General features: G+C 36.6%; 1 protein-coding gene across 1 annotated transcript in view; it reads right to left on the reverse strand.

Annotated features, from left to right (window-relative positions):
• The window catches only part of FCHSD2 (FCH and double SH3 domains 2), a 49,971-nt gene that overhangs the window by 8,043 nt on the left and 26,116 nt on the right, over positions 1-15,812 (reverse strand). Inside the window, exon 4 of the mRNA XM_008565072.1 lies at positions 3,951-4,085. Within this exon, the coding sequence (XP_008563294.1) occupies positions 3,951-4,085 (135 nt within the window). The remainder of the gene's footprint in view (positions 1-3,950; positions 4,086-15,812) is intronic.

The raw sequence follows: 15,812 nt of genomic DNA on the forward strand, positions 1-15,812 counted from the left end.
GGTGTCACGCCCGTACCGCGATCAGCAACGGGATCGCAACCCTCGGTGTCGCGCCCGCACTGTGCTCAACCAGTGAGTGGACTGGTCTCTATATGGGATCCGAACCCTCGGCGGGAGCGCCGCTGCGCTCCCAAGCACCGCACTCTACCGAGTGCACCACCGGGCCGGCCCCTTGCGTCTATGCTTTTACCAGGCTGTTCCTTCTGTCCAGCATGCTCTGCTCCCTTTTTCTTTATTTTTTTTAATTTTTTTTTATTTTTATTTTGTCAATATACACTGTATATGATTATTATGGCCCATCACCGACACCTCCCTCCCTCCTCCCTCTCTCCCCTCCCCCCCAAGAATGTCCTTTCCGTTTGCTTGTTGTAACAACTTCATTAAAGTTTAGTTGTTATATCTTCTTCCCCCCCGCCCCCCGGTTTTTTTTTGTGTGTGTGTATGTGGGTGAATTAATTTGTTTTTTTTTTTTTTTTTAGCTCCCACCAATGAGTGAGAACATGTGGTATTTCTTTTTCTCTGCCTGACTCGTTTCAAAAATATGGAACGCTTCACGAATTTGCGTGTCATCCTTGCGCAGGGGCCATGCTAATCTTCTCTGTATCGTTCCAATTTTAGTATATGTGCTGCCGAAGCGAGCACTCTGCTCCCTTTTTCTTATCTGCTAAATGGATTTAGATTACTGTGGGTTTCAGTCCAGCTTCAGTCTGTTTCTATTGGCAAGCAAATGTAAGATGTCTTTGAGCCTCATTTTTCTCTTCTGTCCTACTAGAACATAAGCTCCATGAGGGCAGAGATTTTTAAAAATTAATTATTTTTTAAATTTAATATTATTGATTATAAATATTTATGGGGCAAGCTGACCGTCAGTACATGTGTCCAAGATGTGGACAGCAAATCAAGGAGGGCAGGGATTTTTTTCTGACTTGATCAATGCTACATTCCAGAGCCTTAAAACAGCACTGATACATGGAAGGTGCTTAAGTATTATTTGTTGAATGAAGGGGATATAATATCTTCCTTGTAGAGATTAGAAATAAATAAATACATAAATACATTAAATAATAATAAACAAACAAATAAATAGTAGCTATTATTATTACTCATGACTTGAGGCCCAGGTGGTTTTCCCAGACCACGCATGATGAGCTAGTTGCTTCCTCTTCCTTTTGTTCTTCTAAGGCTTTGCACATCCCTCTAACAGTGATTATCATGGCCCCTCTCGTTAGTTATTTGTCCTTGTGAGCTTCCTACTAGAAAGACTTAATTAAGGCAGAGGTTGTATTTCTTCTCACTTATCTCAACTAAAGACAGCAAGTGGTCAGTAAATGGTTATTAAATATACTCATGGTCTGACACTGTCTCCTTAAGTCCTAATATCCAGTAATAGCTAGAGCTCCATTACCACCAATATTTCTCCAAATTTCCTATATTTTCTTTTAAAACAATGTGCTTTTCTTAATTATAAAAGTAAGACATGTTCATTGTACAGAAGCTAGAAAATATGCATAATTGAGATTTTAAGGTACATACAGTTTGGTATCCTACTCTAACGTGACATTATAACAAGTGTTTGTTCTTATATAAAAATTCTAACTAATGTAAATTTCAATAATCTTCATAGTATTATATGGTTATGGTATATGAATGGTTAATTTATTTAACTGTTTCCTTATTGGACTGTGAACTTTCAGCTATTATAAAGTAGTTCTATAATGGAAGAACATTTTTGTATCCAAAATGTTTTTCTATATTATGGTTCATTTCCTTAGGATAGATGCTAATAGGGTCAAAACTTATGAACATTTTTAAGCCTTTTTGTTTGTTTGGTGGCTGGCTGGTATTGGGCACTCAATAAATGTTCATTCAATGATTAACTGACTAAATAGATTTTTATAGTTTGGTTTACCTTAGGGACATGCCTGGATATGCCAATAGAGGAAATGTTGAATGAATATGAGCTGTTTAAAATCACGCAGATACTTAGGACCTTCTCCATTTAAGTACCTTAAATTTTAGTTCTGAAACTTTCAAGTAAATATAACAATGAGAGGTGACATTGGGAAACATTCCCAACCTTAGTTTTATAATACCCTATAAGACCTTTCCAAGTATCTCAGAAGATGATTTCAAATTTTCAAAAGATTATCAAAACAATTTACATTGGGGAAAAAAAATCCCCGATGTAAATTGTTTTTAGAAAACAGAAAGTGTTATGAATTTAAATATATAATGAAAGAATGTTAAACTCATAAAAGTTTGGGAATCACTGATATTGAGGAGAAAATAATGCCAACCTTTGGCTACACAAGGATGGCAGAGGTGGGAGTGAGACTATCCAGTGTACGATAGTTGAAGATTCTCTCCAGACACTACCTCTGTTGTTAACCCTTAGCATTATCCTTTCTCATTGGTGTCTCCATCAGAATGGGGGCCAGAGAAGGATTCATTTGTTCACGCCTTTCTTACATTACTCATTTCACAATTATTTAATGATGACCTACTATGTGCCAAGCACTGTCCTAGGTGCTGAAGACAAACAGACAAGGTACGCAGACACAGACAAAATTTCTGCCTTCATGAACTTTTAGTGGGAAGCCAAAGAAATATGAAAACAAGTAAGATTAAGTTTGTCTAGTAATAAGTGCTATACAATAAATAAAAGAGGGCAATGGGATAGAGAGTAGTGACTAAGGAGTTGGTTATGTATTGAGATGGTTAGGGTTGACCTTAAGAGGCACTATTTGAGCTGAGCATCAATGAAGAACAGTGGGCAGCCAACTGAGATTTGGGGAAAGAGAGTTCTAGGTAGAGGGAGCAGCAAGTACAAAGATGTCAAGTTAGGAAGAACCCTGGTGCTTTTGAAGACTAAAAGGCAGCCAAAGTGACTAACGTGCAGTGAGTGGGTGGGGTGGGGGAATGGACTGACATGAAGCTAGGGAGACTGGCAGGGGCCCGATCAGGCTGAACAATAATAGACCCTAGGGAAGAGTTTGGGTTTTTTCTACATGTGATGGAAAGCTTAAAAAGGGTTTTAGGAAGGGAAATAAAATCATTTCCTTTATGTGATAAATATAATTGTGGCTGCAGAGTGGAAAATGGACTGCTGGAAGGCAAGTATGAAAGAGGGAGACCAATTATGAGGTTTTTTTTTTCTTTCATAGTAATCAAACCAATGGCCTAGACCAAGATGGTGACGTAGAAATGGGGAAAAGTGAATAGATTCAGGACATGTTTTGGAGGTAGACTCAATAGGACTGGCTGATGGACTAGATGAGGGGAGTGAGGGAAAAAGAGGTACTGGCGAAGTAAAACTCAATTTACTTTGTGCTGAATAAAACCTTAATGGGAAAGCAGGGAAGGGATGAGAGAAGTTAAGAACTATTACACCAAATCAGTTGGGAAATTCTGGCATTTATTTATCCAGGTCCTTGCTTAACAAGGATTAACAAGAGGTGGTTATGTTAAAATGAGGAAAGGCAAAGTTTTAAAAACTGCCTTGTAGAATAATTTTTCTGTGATGTTAATTTTGAGGGTCATCCTAATGGAGGGTCCTACGCCAAGCAGACAATTGACAGTAATAAAGATAACAGTTCTATTTACAGAAAACTTACTAGATACCAGGTACTGTGTTAAGTGCTTTGCAATAAAAGTATTATCTCATTTAATCTTCACATAACCCTACAATATTATCTGTATGATATACATAAAGAAACAGAGGCTCACAGAGACTAACGGATTTATAGCTCATAAGCAGCAGAGAAAGAACTTTAATCCAGGCAGTGTGACATCAGAGCCTAAATGCCTCACCATTGTGTTATGTTGCCTCTAATATAAACTGAACACCAATTTTATGCTAAGCACTGAATGAGAGGCTGGGTAGATACAGTTATGAGTATCCTAGGAGTTGCCACAATTTAATATCAGCAGTATGTTGGAGAAATACAAACCTTGTAGGAATAAACAACTTTGCAGGTAAGTGGATAATTTCTTAAAGTGCCAGAAGGGCTGGAACTGTTGTCATCAAAAACATCCATGTTGTCTTCAAACTCTTCTCCTTCTTCTCTTTCAATATCTGCATTAAGCTGGGAAAAATTAGAAGCCATTGATTAGTTTGCTTACTTCAAGAAAATGGTCAAAAGAAGAAAACTACTTAAAATCTACTTGTTTCAGAATGTTAATTTACCTGCTCAACTACACATGGAAATGACTGTTGTCACTTGCATTTTTCATGTTATGAAAGGACAAATTTTTTAACAAAACAAGACTAAAATGTGTTTCAAATATTTAAGAAATACTATCTTTTCATGTTTCCTTGTTAAATACTGACTGACAAAGACTTCTTGACATTTTTAACTGATCATATGAAACATTAAAATATTTCTAAGTGCTACAAAGGGTGTAGAGAAACAGGCTTTCATCTATGGCTGGTGGAAATGTAAAATCATACATCCTTTTTGAAAAATAACCTGCCTGCTGAAATTAAAAACTAAACATACCACTTGGTCTAGCAATTCTACTTTTGTGAATCCATTATGGAGAAATAAAAGCACCAGGAGTAAGACTACATATTCTAAAATGTTTACTGAAACATTGCTTATAGTGGCATAAGCCTAGACACACCTGTATGTCCATCAGTAGGGGAATGTTTGAATAAACTAACATATCCATATTACAGATGAATAACACCCAATGAAAATGAGTTCGGATTGGTTATCAGGGAGTGGTTATCAAGAGACAGGGGAGGGGGAGGGGAAAACAAAGAGAGGCTGGCCAAAGAGTATAAAATTACAATTAGACAGGAATAAATTGTGGTGTTCTGTTGCACATAGGGTGACTACGGTTAACAGTTAAGTTTTGTATGTTACATAATAGCTAGAGGAGAGACTTTTGAATGCTTTCACCACAGAGAAGTGATAAATGCATGAGGTGATGGTACATTAATTACACTGACCCAATCATTATATGACATATAAATATATCAAAACATCAGATTGTACCTCATAAGTATGTATAATTACAATGTGTCAATTAAAGTAAATAAATTAATTAAAAAATGATTTTGGGAATAGAAAGCCCAGAAATAATCCCTCACATATATGGTTAAATCATTTTCAATAAAGGTGCCAAGACCATTCACAATGGGGAAAAGAGAGTTTTTCAACAGACATTGCTGCATATCCATGTGCAAAAGAATAAACTTGGAATCTTACATCATATACAGAAATCAACTCAAATGGATCAAAGACCTAAACATAAGAGCTAAAACTATAAAACTCTTGGACGAAAACATAGTGGAAAAGCCTCATGACATTGGATTTAGCAATGACTTCTCAGATATTACACCAAAAGCATAGGCAATGAAAAGAAAAAAGAGATGAACTGGACTTTATCAAAATTGAAAATTTTTATGCACTCACAACAGAGTGAAAAGACAGCCCACAGAATGGGAGGAAATATTTGCAATATATTTGAAAAGGGATTAATATCCAGAATATATAAAGAATGCCTAAAACTCAAGAATGACAAAAAACAACCCAATTTAAAAATGGGCAATAAATATTTCTCCAAAGAAGATATATAGACGGCCAATGAGCATGTGAAAAGATGCTCAACATCATTAATGTGAGAAAATAATGTAAGTGATTCATTTTCAGAAATAATTCAGGCCCAGCCTGAAAGTTGTCTGACTGGTCCAGTCCATTCCTGGGGGATCGCTGAATAGACAAAGTTCTCCTTGAGATGGTAATGAGTTACCAGCCCTTAATTTTCACTTCAAATAGATAAAGTTCTCCTTTAAATGGTAATGAGTTACTAGCCTTTATTGTCCTGTTCATTCCCTAGTTTCTCCTTTCACAGGGTTTCAGTGGGCCTTTTTCACAGGCTTGTCCTGAGCCCTCAGACAAAGAAATTTTTTACAAGGGGGTAGTAAATTGGGGTAATCTTAAACGTCATCTGGGAAGATTGTGCACCCTGTAGTACTCTTGACCAATAAGGAAGGGGGGCAGGGACTTGCGCACTAGGGAATAAATTACTTGCTACAGCCCTTTTCCGTGTGCCTGCCCATCAGACACCCGAACCTTGCCGTATATTAAAGTCTCACTTTGCTGTAGCTTGTGTCTCTGTGTCCATCCTTTGGCCTTGGACAGGTGAAGGCATTTTTCACAATTAATAATTAGGGAAATGCAAATCAAAACCACAATGAGATACCACTTTAAACCATTAGGATGGGTATTATCAAAAAACAGCAAATAACAGCAAATAACAAGTGTTGGTGAGGATGTGAAAAACCCAGAATCCTCATACACTGCTGGTGGAAATGTAAAATGGTACAGCTGCTATGGAAAACCAGTGTGGTGTTTTTTTCAATAAATTAGACATAGAATTACCACATAATTCAGCAATTCTACTTCAGGGTATATACCCAAGAGAATTGAAACATAGATTGAAACAGGCATTTGTAAATCAATGTCCACAGCAGCATTATTTACAATAGCCAAAAGGTGAATGCAACCCAAGTGTCCATTGACAGATGAATGCATAAACAAAATGTGATATACACATACAATGCAATATTATTCAATCTTAAAAGGGAGGAAAATTTTGACATATGCTACAGCATGACAAATTTTGAGGACATTATGCTAAGTGAAATAAGCCAGTCACAAAAAGATAAATACTGTGATTCCATGTACATGAGGTACCTGGAGTGATCAAATTCATAGAGACAGAAAGTAGAATGATGATTGTCAGGCGCTTGGGATAGATAATAGGCAATTACTGTTTAATGAATACAGAGGTTTTACTTTTTGCAAGATGAAGAGTTCTGGAGATGGATGGTGGGGATGGTACCACAACAATGTGAATGTACTTAATGCCATTGAACTGTATATTTAAAAATGGTAAATTGGTATACTTCCCTCCCCATCCCCCCCAACCAAAAGGCACAGTCCTTTCTGAAATGTAACACAAGGAAAACTTTTTAAAACCCAGTTTCAAGGTATATTACCCACCATAGCTAAAAGGCATATGTTAATTAAAATGGTATTGAGCATAAAAAAGTGAGTTAGATTCTCATGTATTTACCTAGATTATTGTCCATGATATATTAAATACAAATAACATTTATATAGTATAGATATCTGACAGGGAAGGCAGAATGAGAAGAAAAAAGACTGGATAATAAAGAAATGACTGACTTGCTCATTACATACCTCTGTACTTTTTGAACTATTAGAATAAGAATGTTCTATTTTTAAATTAAAAATCCAAACAAAACAGCCTCAATGATTTCTTTGTTTCTTGCTATATATAAGCACTTATTTGGCTACTTTCCCCCCAGTTCAAACATACAAAGGCATCAACGTTTACATGTTAAGTTTGTAAGGATGTGTAGTCAGGATTGGGCCTCGTAATAGAACCATTAATTAATTAATTGAAGTATCAAATACCTACTCTATGTTGAACACTATACTAGGCTCTTTGATAGGTATGAAACGGACACAGAGTCTGCTTTTAGGAGTTTACAATCCAGAGTGAAGAACTACCAGAACAAAATGCTAAGTGCTGGGGCCATGTGAACGTGCCAGAAGCAACTGGAGAGGAGAGTGAGAGAAGATTTCTTGGAATACAATGAGTCTAAATAAAAGGAGAGACTGCCTATATTGTCAAGTTCCACTTTTTAATTAATTAAAGGGATTTATCTTGACTAATTATCACTAGTATTTTAAAACTGACTCTCCCATTAACTGCTGTTTCCCTAATAAAATTCTATAGAATTGTGGGGAGTTCCAGAAGAATAAATTGTATATTTTCCCTGCCACTTTAAAGCCTCTGAAATATTCTCATTTATAAGTATTACTGAAAAATTTCCACAGCTGACTGAGGCAATCTTGTGCCTCATCTTACAAATTATTTATGGTCAGTCAGGTCAGTGGCAAACTAGGCTCAGATCTTGACCTCTCAAATCTCAGACTTATGATTCTATTGTTTTCCAGCAGGACATTGTGTCATATGAAAGTTAAGGACAACATGCTAGACACTGCCATAAAACTAACTTTAAACATATTTTTATGTACACAGAAGATATTGTCTTCATATTCTAGGAAAAGTTATAGACATTTCAAAAAGACCGTGGGTATTACGAAAAACAAAACAAAGCAAAACACCCGTACATTTATAAAAATGTGGGTAGAACAAGTTTCCAAAAATATACATGGAATGTTAATGTGTACTGTGTTCTAGCACTGGGAACCAATCTAAAACATTTTATCTTGGTAACACTAGTTGATACTAAATATTCCTTTTTTCCTCTTTTACTTTGAGTTCATTTTTTGATTCTCATGGAAGGGAATGAAAGGCTGCCGGACAGCAATAGGGTCACTGCCATATGCTTCTGAACTGCTCTAGCATGTCATCTCAGAATAATTTCTTCCTTTTTCCTCTTCCACCTTCTTAATTGTTACAATGTTTTCCTGAACCAGCATTTCTAAAATCACATTCCTTCCTCTGTCTCTTATCTTAACGGCTACTTGCTCATCCATTTTCTTCCTGCCATTTGACAGAACTTCCATCGAAACTATTTTTCTAGCTGTACTAATATTTTTCCTTTCTTAGATGTTGTAAAATGCTTACTCTTATTGCAAGGGCAGATAAGAAGAATCTTTCGAGCTGCCTTTTTGTAGTCAGCAAAATAACCTCAGAAGGGATTCATCAGCTCTGTGGTTCTGTCATGAAGCAGAAAGAAGTGGGTCCTGGGGTCTGGCAGATCTGGGTTTGAATGTTGACTATGCCACTTACTTGTTGAGTGACCTTGGGCCAATAACTTCTTAACTTCAAATGAAGATAATTACTTTCTCTAATGAAGAGAACTACTTCTTCACAGAGTTAAATGAGTTATATTTAAAACCCCCAACACATGCATGGTGCATAGGAGGTACTTAATAAATCATTAGCTTTTGTTGATTTTATAAGGGAGAATCTAGATAAAGAATCTGGTAATATCCAATATGAGGGAGTCAGCTCCTTAAAACTGACTAGTAGGGGCCGGCCCGGTGGCGCACTGTGATAGTGCACCGCTTGTGAAGTGCGGTGGCGCTCCCGCCGAGGGTCCGGATCCCACATACAGACCGGTTCCTGCTCACTGGCTGAGCGAGGCGCGGGAGCAGCACCGAGGGTTGTGATCCCGTTGCCGGTCCCGGTCCGGTACGGGGGCGACACTGAGGGTTGCGATCCATTGCCGGACACGGAAAAAGACAAAAAAAAAAAAAAAAAAAAACTGACTAGTAGGAGAACTTCTGAATTCTTCCCAGACAGAGAAGTAATCACAGTGAACATAATTGCAAATATAACACAAGTAGGTTATAAAAGATATGTTTAAAATATCAGGAAAATGAATTTCTGCTTCTAGGCAAGATGGAGTACTAGGGACCAGCTTTAACCTACAGCCATGAACAACTAAAAAAACATCAAAAATATATGAAAGAACAGTTTTCAAAACATTGGACATCATGCATGAAGGACAGTGATCACTGAGGGATGTAAAAAAAAAAAAAAAAAAAAAAAAAAAAAAAAAACTGACTAGTAGGAGAACTTCTGAATTCTTCCCAGACAGAGAAGTAATCACAGTGAACATAATTGCAAATATAACACAAGTAGGTTATAAAAGATATGTTTAAAATATCAGGAAAATGAATTTCTGCTTCTAGGCAAGATGGAGTACTAGGGACCAGCTTTAACCTACAGCCATGAACAACTAAAAAAACATCAAAAATATATGAAAGAACAGTTTTCAAAACATTGGACATCATGCATGAAGGACAGTGATCACTGAGGGATGTAAAAAAAATAACATGACTTACTAAGACACATGGAGAAGAAACCCAGGCAGAGGATGGTGATCTCCCTGAGCTAAGGAGATAAAATTGGGAATTCAGGAAGGCCAGAGTAGCTAGAGCTCAGACTGAGGAGTAATGAAGGAAAGATGCATAGAGAGAACTTGGAAAATCTGCAGAGGGTCCCCCTCAAGTCTTCAGCTGAATATTAACTAGTACATGTACGTGAAGAAACTATCCAAAGCCAGGGATAGAACCACCTAAAAGGACTAGAGAAAATAATCCTCAGAGCTCACACAGGTCTGAGAATAACTCCTGTTCCTCCCTAAGAGAGTAGAATGTCTCATCAGGCACAGGGCATCATATAGAGCACTCAGAAAATCAGTAAGGATATAGAAAACCTGAACAATACTGTCAACCAACTTGATTTAATTGACATTTATAGAACATAACATCTAACAACAGCAGAAAATACATTATTTTCTTTTCAAGTACACGTGGAACATTTACTAAGATATACCATATACTGGGTAACAAAATCAGTTTCAATAATTTAAAAGAATTCAAGTAGGTTACATCACTATAATGGAAATAAATTAGAAATCAATAAGATATCTAGAAAATCCACAAATATTTGGAAATTCAATAACACACTTCTAAATAACCCATCAGTCAAAGATGTATTAAAGAGCAAAGTAGAAAATATTTTGAAATAAATGAAAATTTAAAAAAATCAGAATTTGTGCAATGGCTCTAAAGCAATATTTAGAGAGAAATATTTAGCACCAAATGCCTATATTAGAAAAAAGAAAAGCTTCAACTCAATCACCTCAGTTTCTACCTTAAAATATTAGAAAAGTGCAGGAGCTGTGGGCAGCTGCCTCTGGCCAGAAGCAGGCAAGGAGAATGCCTGGGGTCCAAGGCATGAGCCAAGGGCAGCATCCTCTGCCCAGAAGCAGGAAGGAGCATGCCAAATACACTGCTTCCACGTGGGTGCCCCACCACAGCCACCACCACAGCCATGGCTGCCACAAAAATGGCTCGATGCCACAGCAGTAGCCACAGCCACCATGCAGACAGCCCGCCAGACACTTGACTGCATTTACATAAGGAGAGTCGCCAGTGGAGACAGGAAAAAGAAGAGGATGTCTCTTTCCTTAAAGCTCACTCCAGCATAACAGAAGAAGCAACTGCTCTACCAAATTACCAGACATCAATGTAGAGATTCTAGAAATATGAAAATCCAAGAAAATATGTCACTACAAAAAGAATACATCAATTCTCAAATACCAGACCCTATAGAACCGGAAACTCTTGAAATGATTGAAAAGAAATTCCAAACAACAATCTTAATGAAACTCACTGAGATATGAGAAGACGGTCAGAAAATATAATGAAGTGAGGAAAAAAAAATTCAGGATATGAAGGCTGAAATTTACAAAGAGATTAATACCTTGAAAAAGAATGTAGCAGAACTCATAGAACTGAAAGATTCACCTAATGAAATAAAAAACACAACTGACAGCTAAAGCAGCAGGCTTTTACAAGCAGAAGAAAGAATTTCTGATCTTGAAGAAAGTCTTTTAGAAATAACCCAGGTAGGGAAAAAAAAGGAAAAAAGAATTTTAAAAAATGAAGAAAATCTCAGACAGCTAGGAAACAACCGTAAGTGCAGCAACATTCAAATCATGGTGTTTCAAAAGGAGAGGAGAAAGGAAAAGGCATGGAAAACCTATTCAATTAAGTAATAATGGAAAACTTCACAGGTATAGGGAGAGACACAGACCTTCAGATCGAGGAGGCTCAAAGATCCCCAAACAGATTCAACCCAAAAAGATCCTCTCCAAAATACATTGTAGTCAACCTGGCAAAGCTCAAAGACATAGATAGAATCTGAAAAGAAGCAAGGGAAAAGCATGAAGTCATTTATAAAAGAGCCCCAATCAGACTAACATCAGACTTGTCATTAGAAACTCCATAGGCCAGAAGAAAATGGGATGATATATTCAAAATACTAAAAGAAGGGCCGGCCCGGTGGTGCACTCGGTAGAGTGCGGCGCTTGGGAGTGTGGCGGCGCTCCCGCCAAGGGTTCGGATCCCATATAGAGACCGGTCCGCTCACTGGTTGAGTGCGGTGCGGGCGCGACACCGAGGGTTGCGATCCTGTTGCCGGTCGCAGTATGGGCGCGACACCGAGGGTTGCGATCCTGTTACCAGTCACGAAAAAAGACAAAAAAAAAGGGAAAAAAAATACTAAAAGAAAAAAACTGCCAGCCAAGAATACTATACCCAGCTTGGCTATACTTCAGAAATGAGGGAGAAATAGTGTATTTTCCAGGCAAACAAAAACCATGGGAGTTAACCATCACATGACCAGCCCTGTGAGAAATCCTCAAGGGAGTTCTGCATCTGTAATCTAAAAAATGATAATCACTACCACAAATACACAATAAAGAACAAAATCCATTGATAGAACAAAATCCACAGGTAGAACAAAAATGCAAATGAGAAAGAGAAAGAAACTAAATCTTACCACCACAAAAAACCATAATGACAATGAAACAAAAGCAAACAAACTCTCAGTCTGTTTGGAAGATGATAGGAAAACAATTCATTTTTTTAAAACTAGTAAATAAAAGGGAAGAGTGAAGCATTTATCCTGTCTTTCCTATACGGATTGTTCCTCAGGATAACCATAAATATCTAAGGAGGGAACATTTCTGTCTAGTGAAGTATCCCAGCTACTAAATAAAGAGGGAATAGGATAGAACACAGTATTTTGCAAACTCCTATTGAAATAACGAATCTAGCAAATAATCATCAACAACTGCTAACATCACAGAGAGATAATCAGACATAATGGGACTCCTGCAGTAAGAACATATACCTCTGAAGCCAAATCTAACCTAAGTGGGACCAAGCCTCAGAATCCAGCAACCAATCATCAGGAAATGCAGGAGACAGTGAAACATGTTAAATGACACTACTGGGATGGAGCCAGCAAATCCAGACCTTGGGAAAGTTTATGGAGTAAAGGGTAAAAAATTAGATTAAGGGGGAACCTATAGATTAAAAGAAACTTGAGATAGCTGACATACCAACCAATGAAACAAGCAGAACTTGTTTGGATCTTGATGTAAACAAATCAATTGTAAGAAGGAAAGAGGGCAGGGGAGAGAATTGGAGAGATTTAAACTGTTTAATATTTGACTATATTAAGGAATTATTATTGATTTTTAAAATGTGAAAAAAATTGAGTAATTGGCATCTTACTAGCTATGGCTCTGTTCAACCTCTCTGTTTTCTCATGATTCAGTCTTGGGAGGTGGTGTGTTTCTAGGAATTTATTTATTTCATCTAGATGATCTAATTTGTTGACCAACAAATATTCATAGTATTCTCTTATAATCCTTTTGATTTCTGTGAATTTACTTATAATGACCTCTTTTTCATTTCTGACTTTAGTTATTGAGTTTTCTCTCTTTTTTCTTAGTCAACCTAGGTAAAGGTTTGTCAATTTTGTGGATCTTTTCAAAGTGCCAACTTTTGGTTTCATCGATTTTCTCTATTTTTTTCTATTTTCTATTTCTTTTATCTGTGCTCTAATTTTTATTATTTACTTCCTTTGCTAGGTCTGGGCTTAGTTTGCTCTTCATTTTCTATTTTCTTAATTTACAAAGGTGATGTTGATTTGAGGTATTTCTTTTTGATTAATGTATGCATTTACATTAAATTTCCCTTTTAGCACTGCAAAAATAAAAAGACTAATTTTTTACTCAAATTTAAACTTTATCAACTACACCCAAGGCAATATTTTGTAGTAAATATTATTTATATATTCATGTTATAGGTGAAGTATTCATATTTTATTTTCTATGTATTTCTTGTATTATAATTTGAAAATATATAGTTTATCAATAAAGAAAATAATTAGAAAAGAGCAAATTAAATCCAAATTAAACAGAAGAAAGGAAGTAATAAAAACTTGAGCAGAAATCAATAAAATAGAAAACAAAAACAACAGGGAAAAATTAATGAAATCAAAAGCTGGTTCTTTATGGAGATCCATCTAATTGATAAACCTCTAGCAGAATGATCAAGAAAAAAAGAGGAGACACAACCAATATCGGGAATTAAGAAAGGTGATGGCACCGCTTTATCTTGGGATAATCAAAAGATAATAAAGGAATATTATAAACAATTTCATACCAATAAATTTGGCAACTTAGAAGGAATGGACAAATTCCTTGAAAGAGACAAATTACCCAAAGTCCACTCAAGAATAACCCGAAAAACCTTGTATCTACTAAAGAAATTCATCTTCTCATTAAAAAACTCCCACAAAGAAAATTCCAGGCCCAGATAACTGCTCTGGTGAATTTTACCAAACATTTAAGAAAAAAAAAAATTCTGCACAATTCTACACAAGGATTCCAGATAAAGGAAGAGGAGGGGATACTTTTTAAATCATTCTGAGACTGGCATTATACCAAAACTAGACAAAAACATTACAAGAAAAGAAAATTACACATCAGTATTTCCCATTAACAGAGATGCAAACATACTTATCAAAACTTTAGCAAATCAATTCCAAACAATATATACAAAGAATAATATATCTTGACCCAAGAAGAGTCTACTAGGAATGTCAAGTTGGATTAATATTTGAAAAACCATCAATGCAATTTACCACATTAACAGGTTTAAAAAGAAAAACCAACACCCATTCCTATCAGCAAACTAAGTAGAAATAGAAGAAACTTTTTCAACATGATAAAGAGTATCTACAAAAACTCTACTGTTGGCCGGCCCGGTGGCGCACTGGATAGTGCGCCGCTTGGGAAGCGCGGCGGCGCTCCCGCCCGAGGGTTCAGATCCCACATACAGACCGGTTCCCGCTCACTGGCTGAGCGAGGCACGGGAGCAACACCGAGGGTTGCGGTCCCGTTGCCGGTCCCCGGTCCGGTACGGGGGCAAACACTGAGGGTTGCGATCCGATGCCGGACACGGAAAAGAAAGACAAAAAAAAGACAAAAAAAAAAAAAAAACTCTACTGTAACATCATACTTAATGGTGAAAGACTGAATACTTTCTTGCTAAGTTCAGGAACAAAGCAAGGATGTTTGTTGACTCTCACTTCTATTCAGAATTGTACTTACTGGAGATTCTAGTTATCATGGTAAGTGGGAAGAAAAGGCATTCAAATTGGAAAGGAAAAAGTAAAACTGTCTTTATTTGCAGGTGACATGATTATCTGTATAGAAAATTATATGGAATCTACAAAAAAGCTATTAAAATAAGTGAGTTTAGCAAGGTTGCAGGATACAAGATCAATATACGAAAATCAACTGTACCTCCCTATACAGATGCTCCTTGACTTATATCCTGATAAACCCATTATAAGTTGAAAATATCCTATGTTGACAATGTATTTAATACTCCAATAAACCCATTGTAAGGCTGAAAAATCATAAGATGAACCAACGTAAGTCAGGGACCATCTGTATTAGCAATGAACAATTGGAAATTGAAATTAAATCATTTATAGTAGCATCAAAAACTATGAAATAGGGATAAATTTGAGAAAGGATATGCAAGACCTATATACTGAAAACTACAAAACATTGCAGAGAACCCTGCAAGGCTGTCCTTCCGAAATGAAGGGCAAATAGTATATTTCTCAGACAAACAAAAACTGCGGGAGTTCATCACCACACGACCACCCTTACAAGTAATTCTCAAGGGAGTACTGGGAGTGGATCCTGGAAGATAACTACCACTGCCATAACAATCCAAGAAAGATAAAAATCCACTACTATAATAAAAATGACAATCATGAAAAGAAAACAAACGAACAAAATCATTAGCAGCAAGCTCAGGAACAAAAAACACAGAAAACAAACAGCAAAACAGAAAGCAAGGAACAAATATCCCTCAAAAAAACCAAAAAAAAAAAATTAAATGCTAGGAATAAAGCAA

Source organism: Galeopterus variegatus, unplaced genomic scaffold, assembly GCF_000696425.1.
Source record: "Galeopterus variegatus unplaced genomic scaffold, G_variegatus-3.0.2 Scaffold194, whole genome shotgun sequence".
Taxonomy (NCBI): Eukaryota; Metazoa; Chordata; class Mammalia; order Dermoptera; family Cynocephalidae; genus Galeopterus; species Galeopterus variegatus.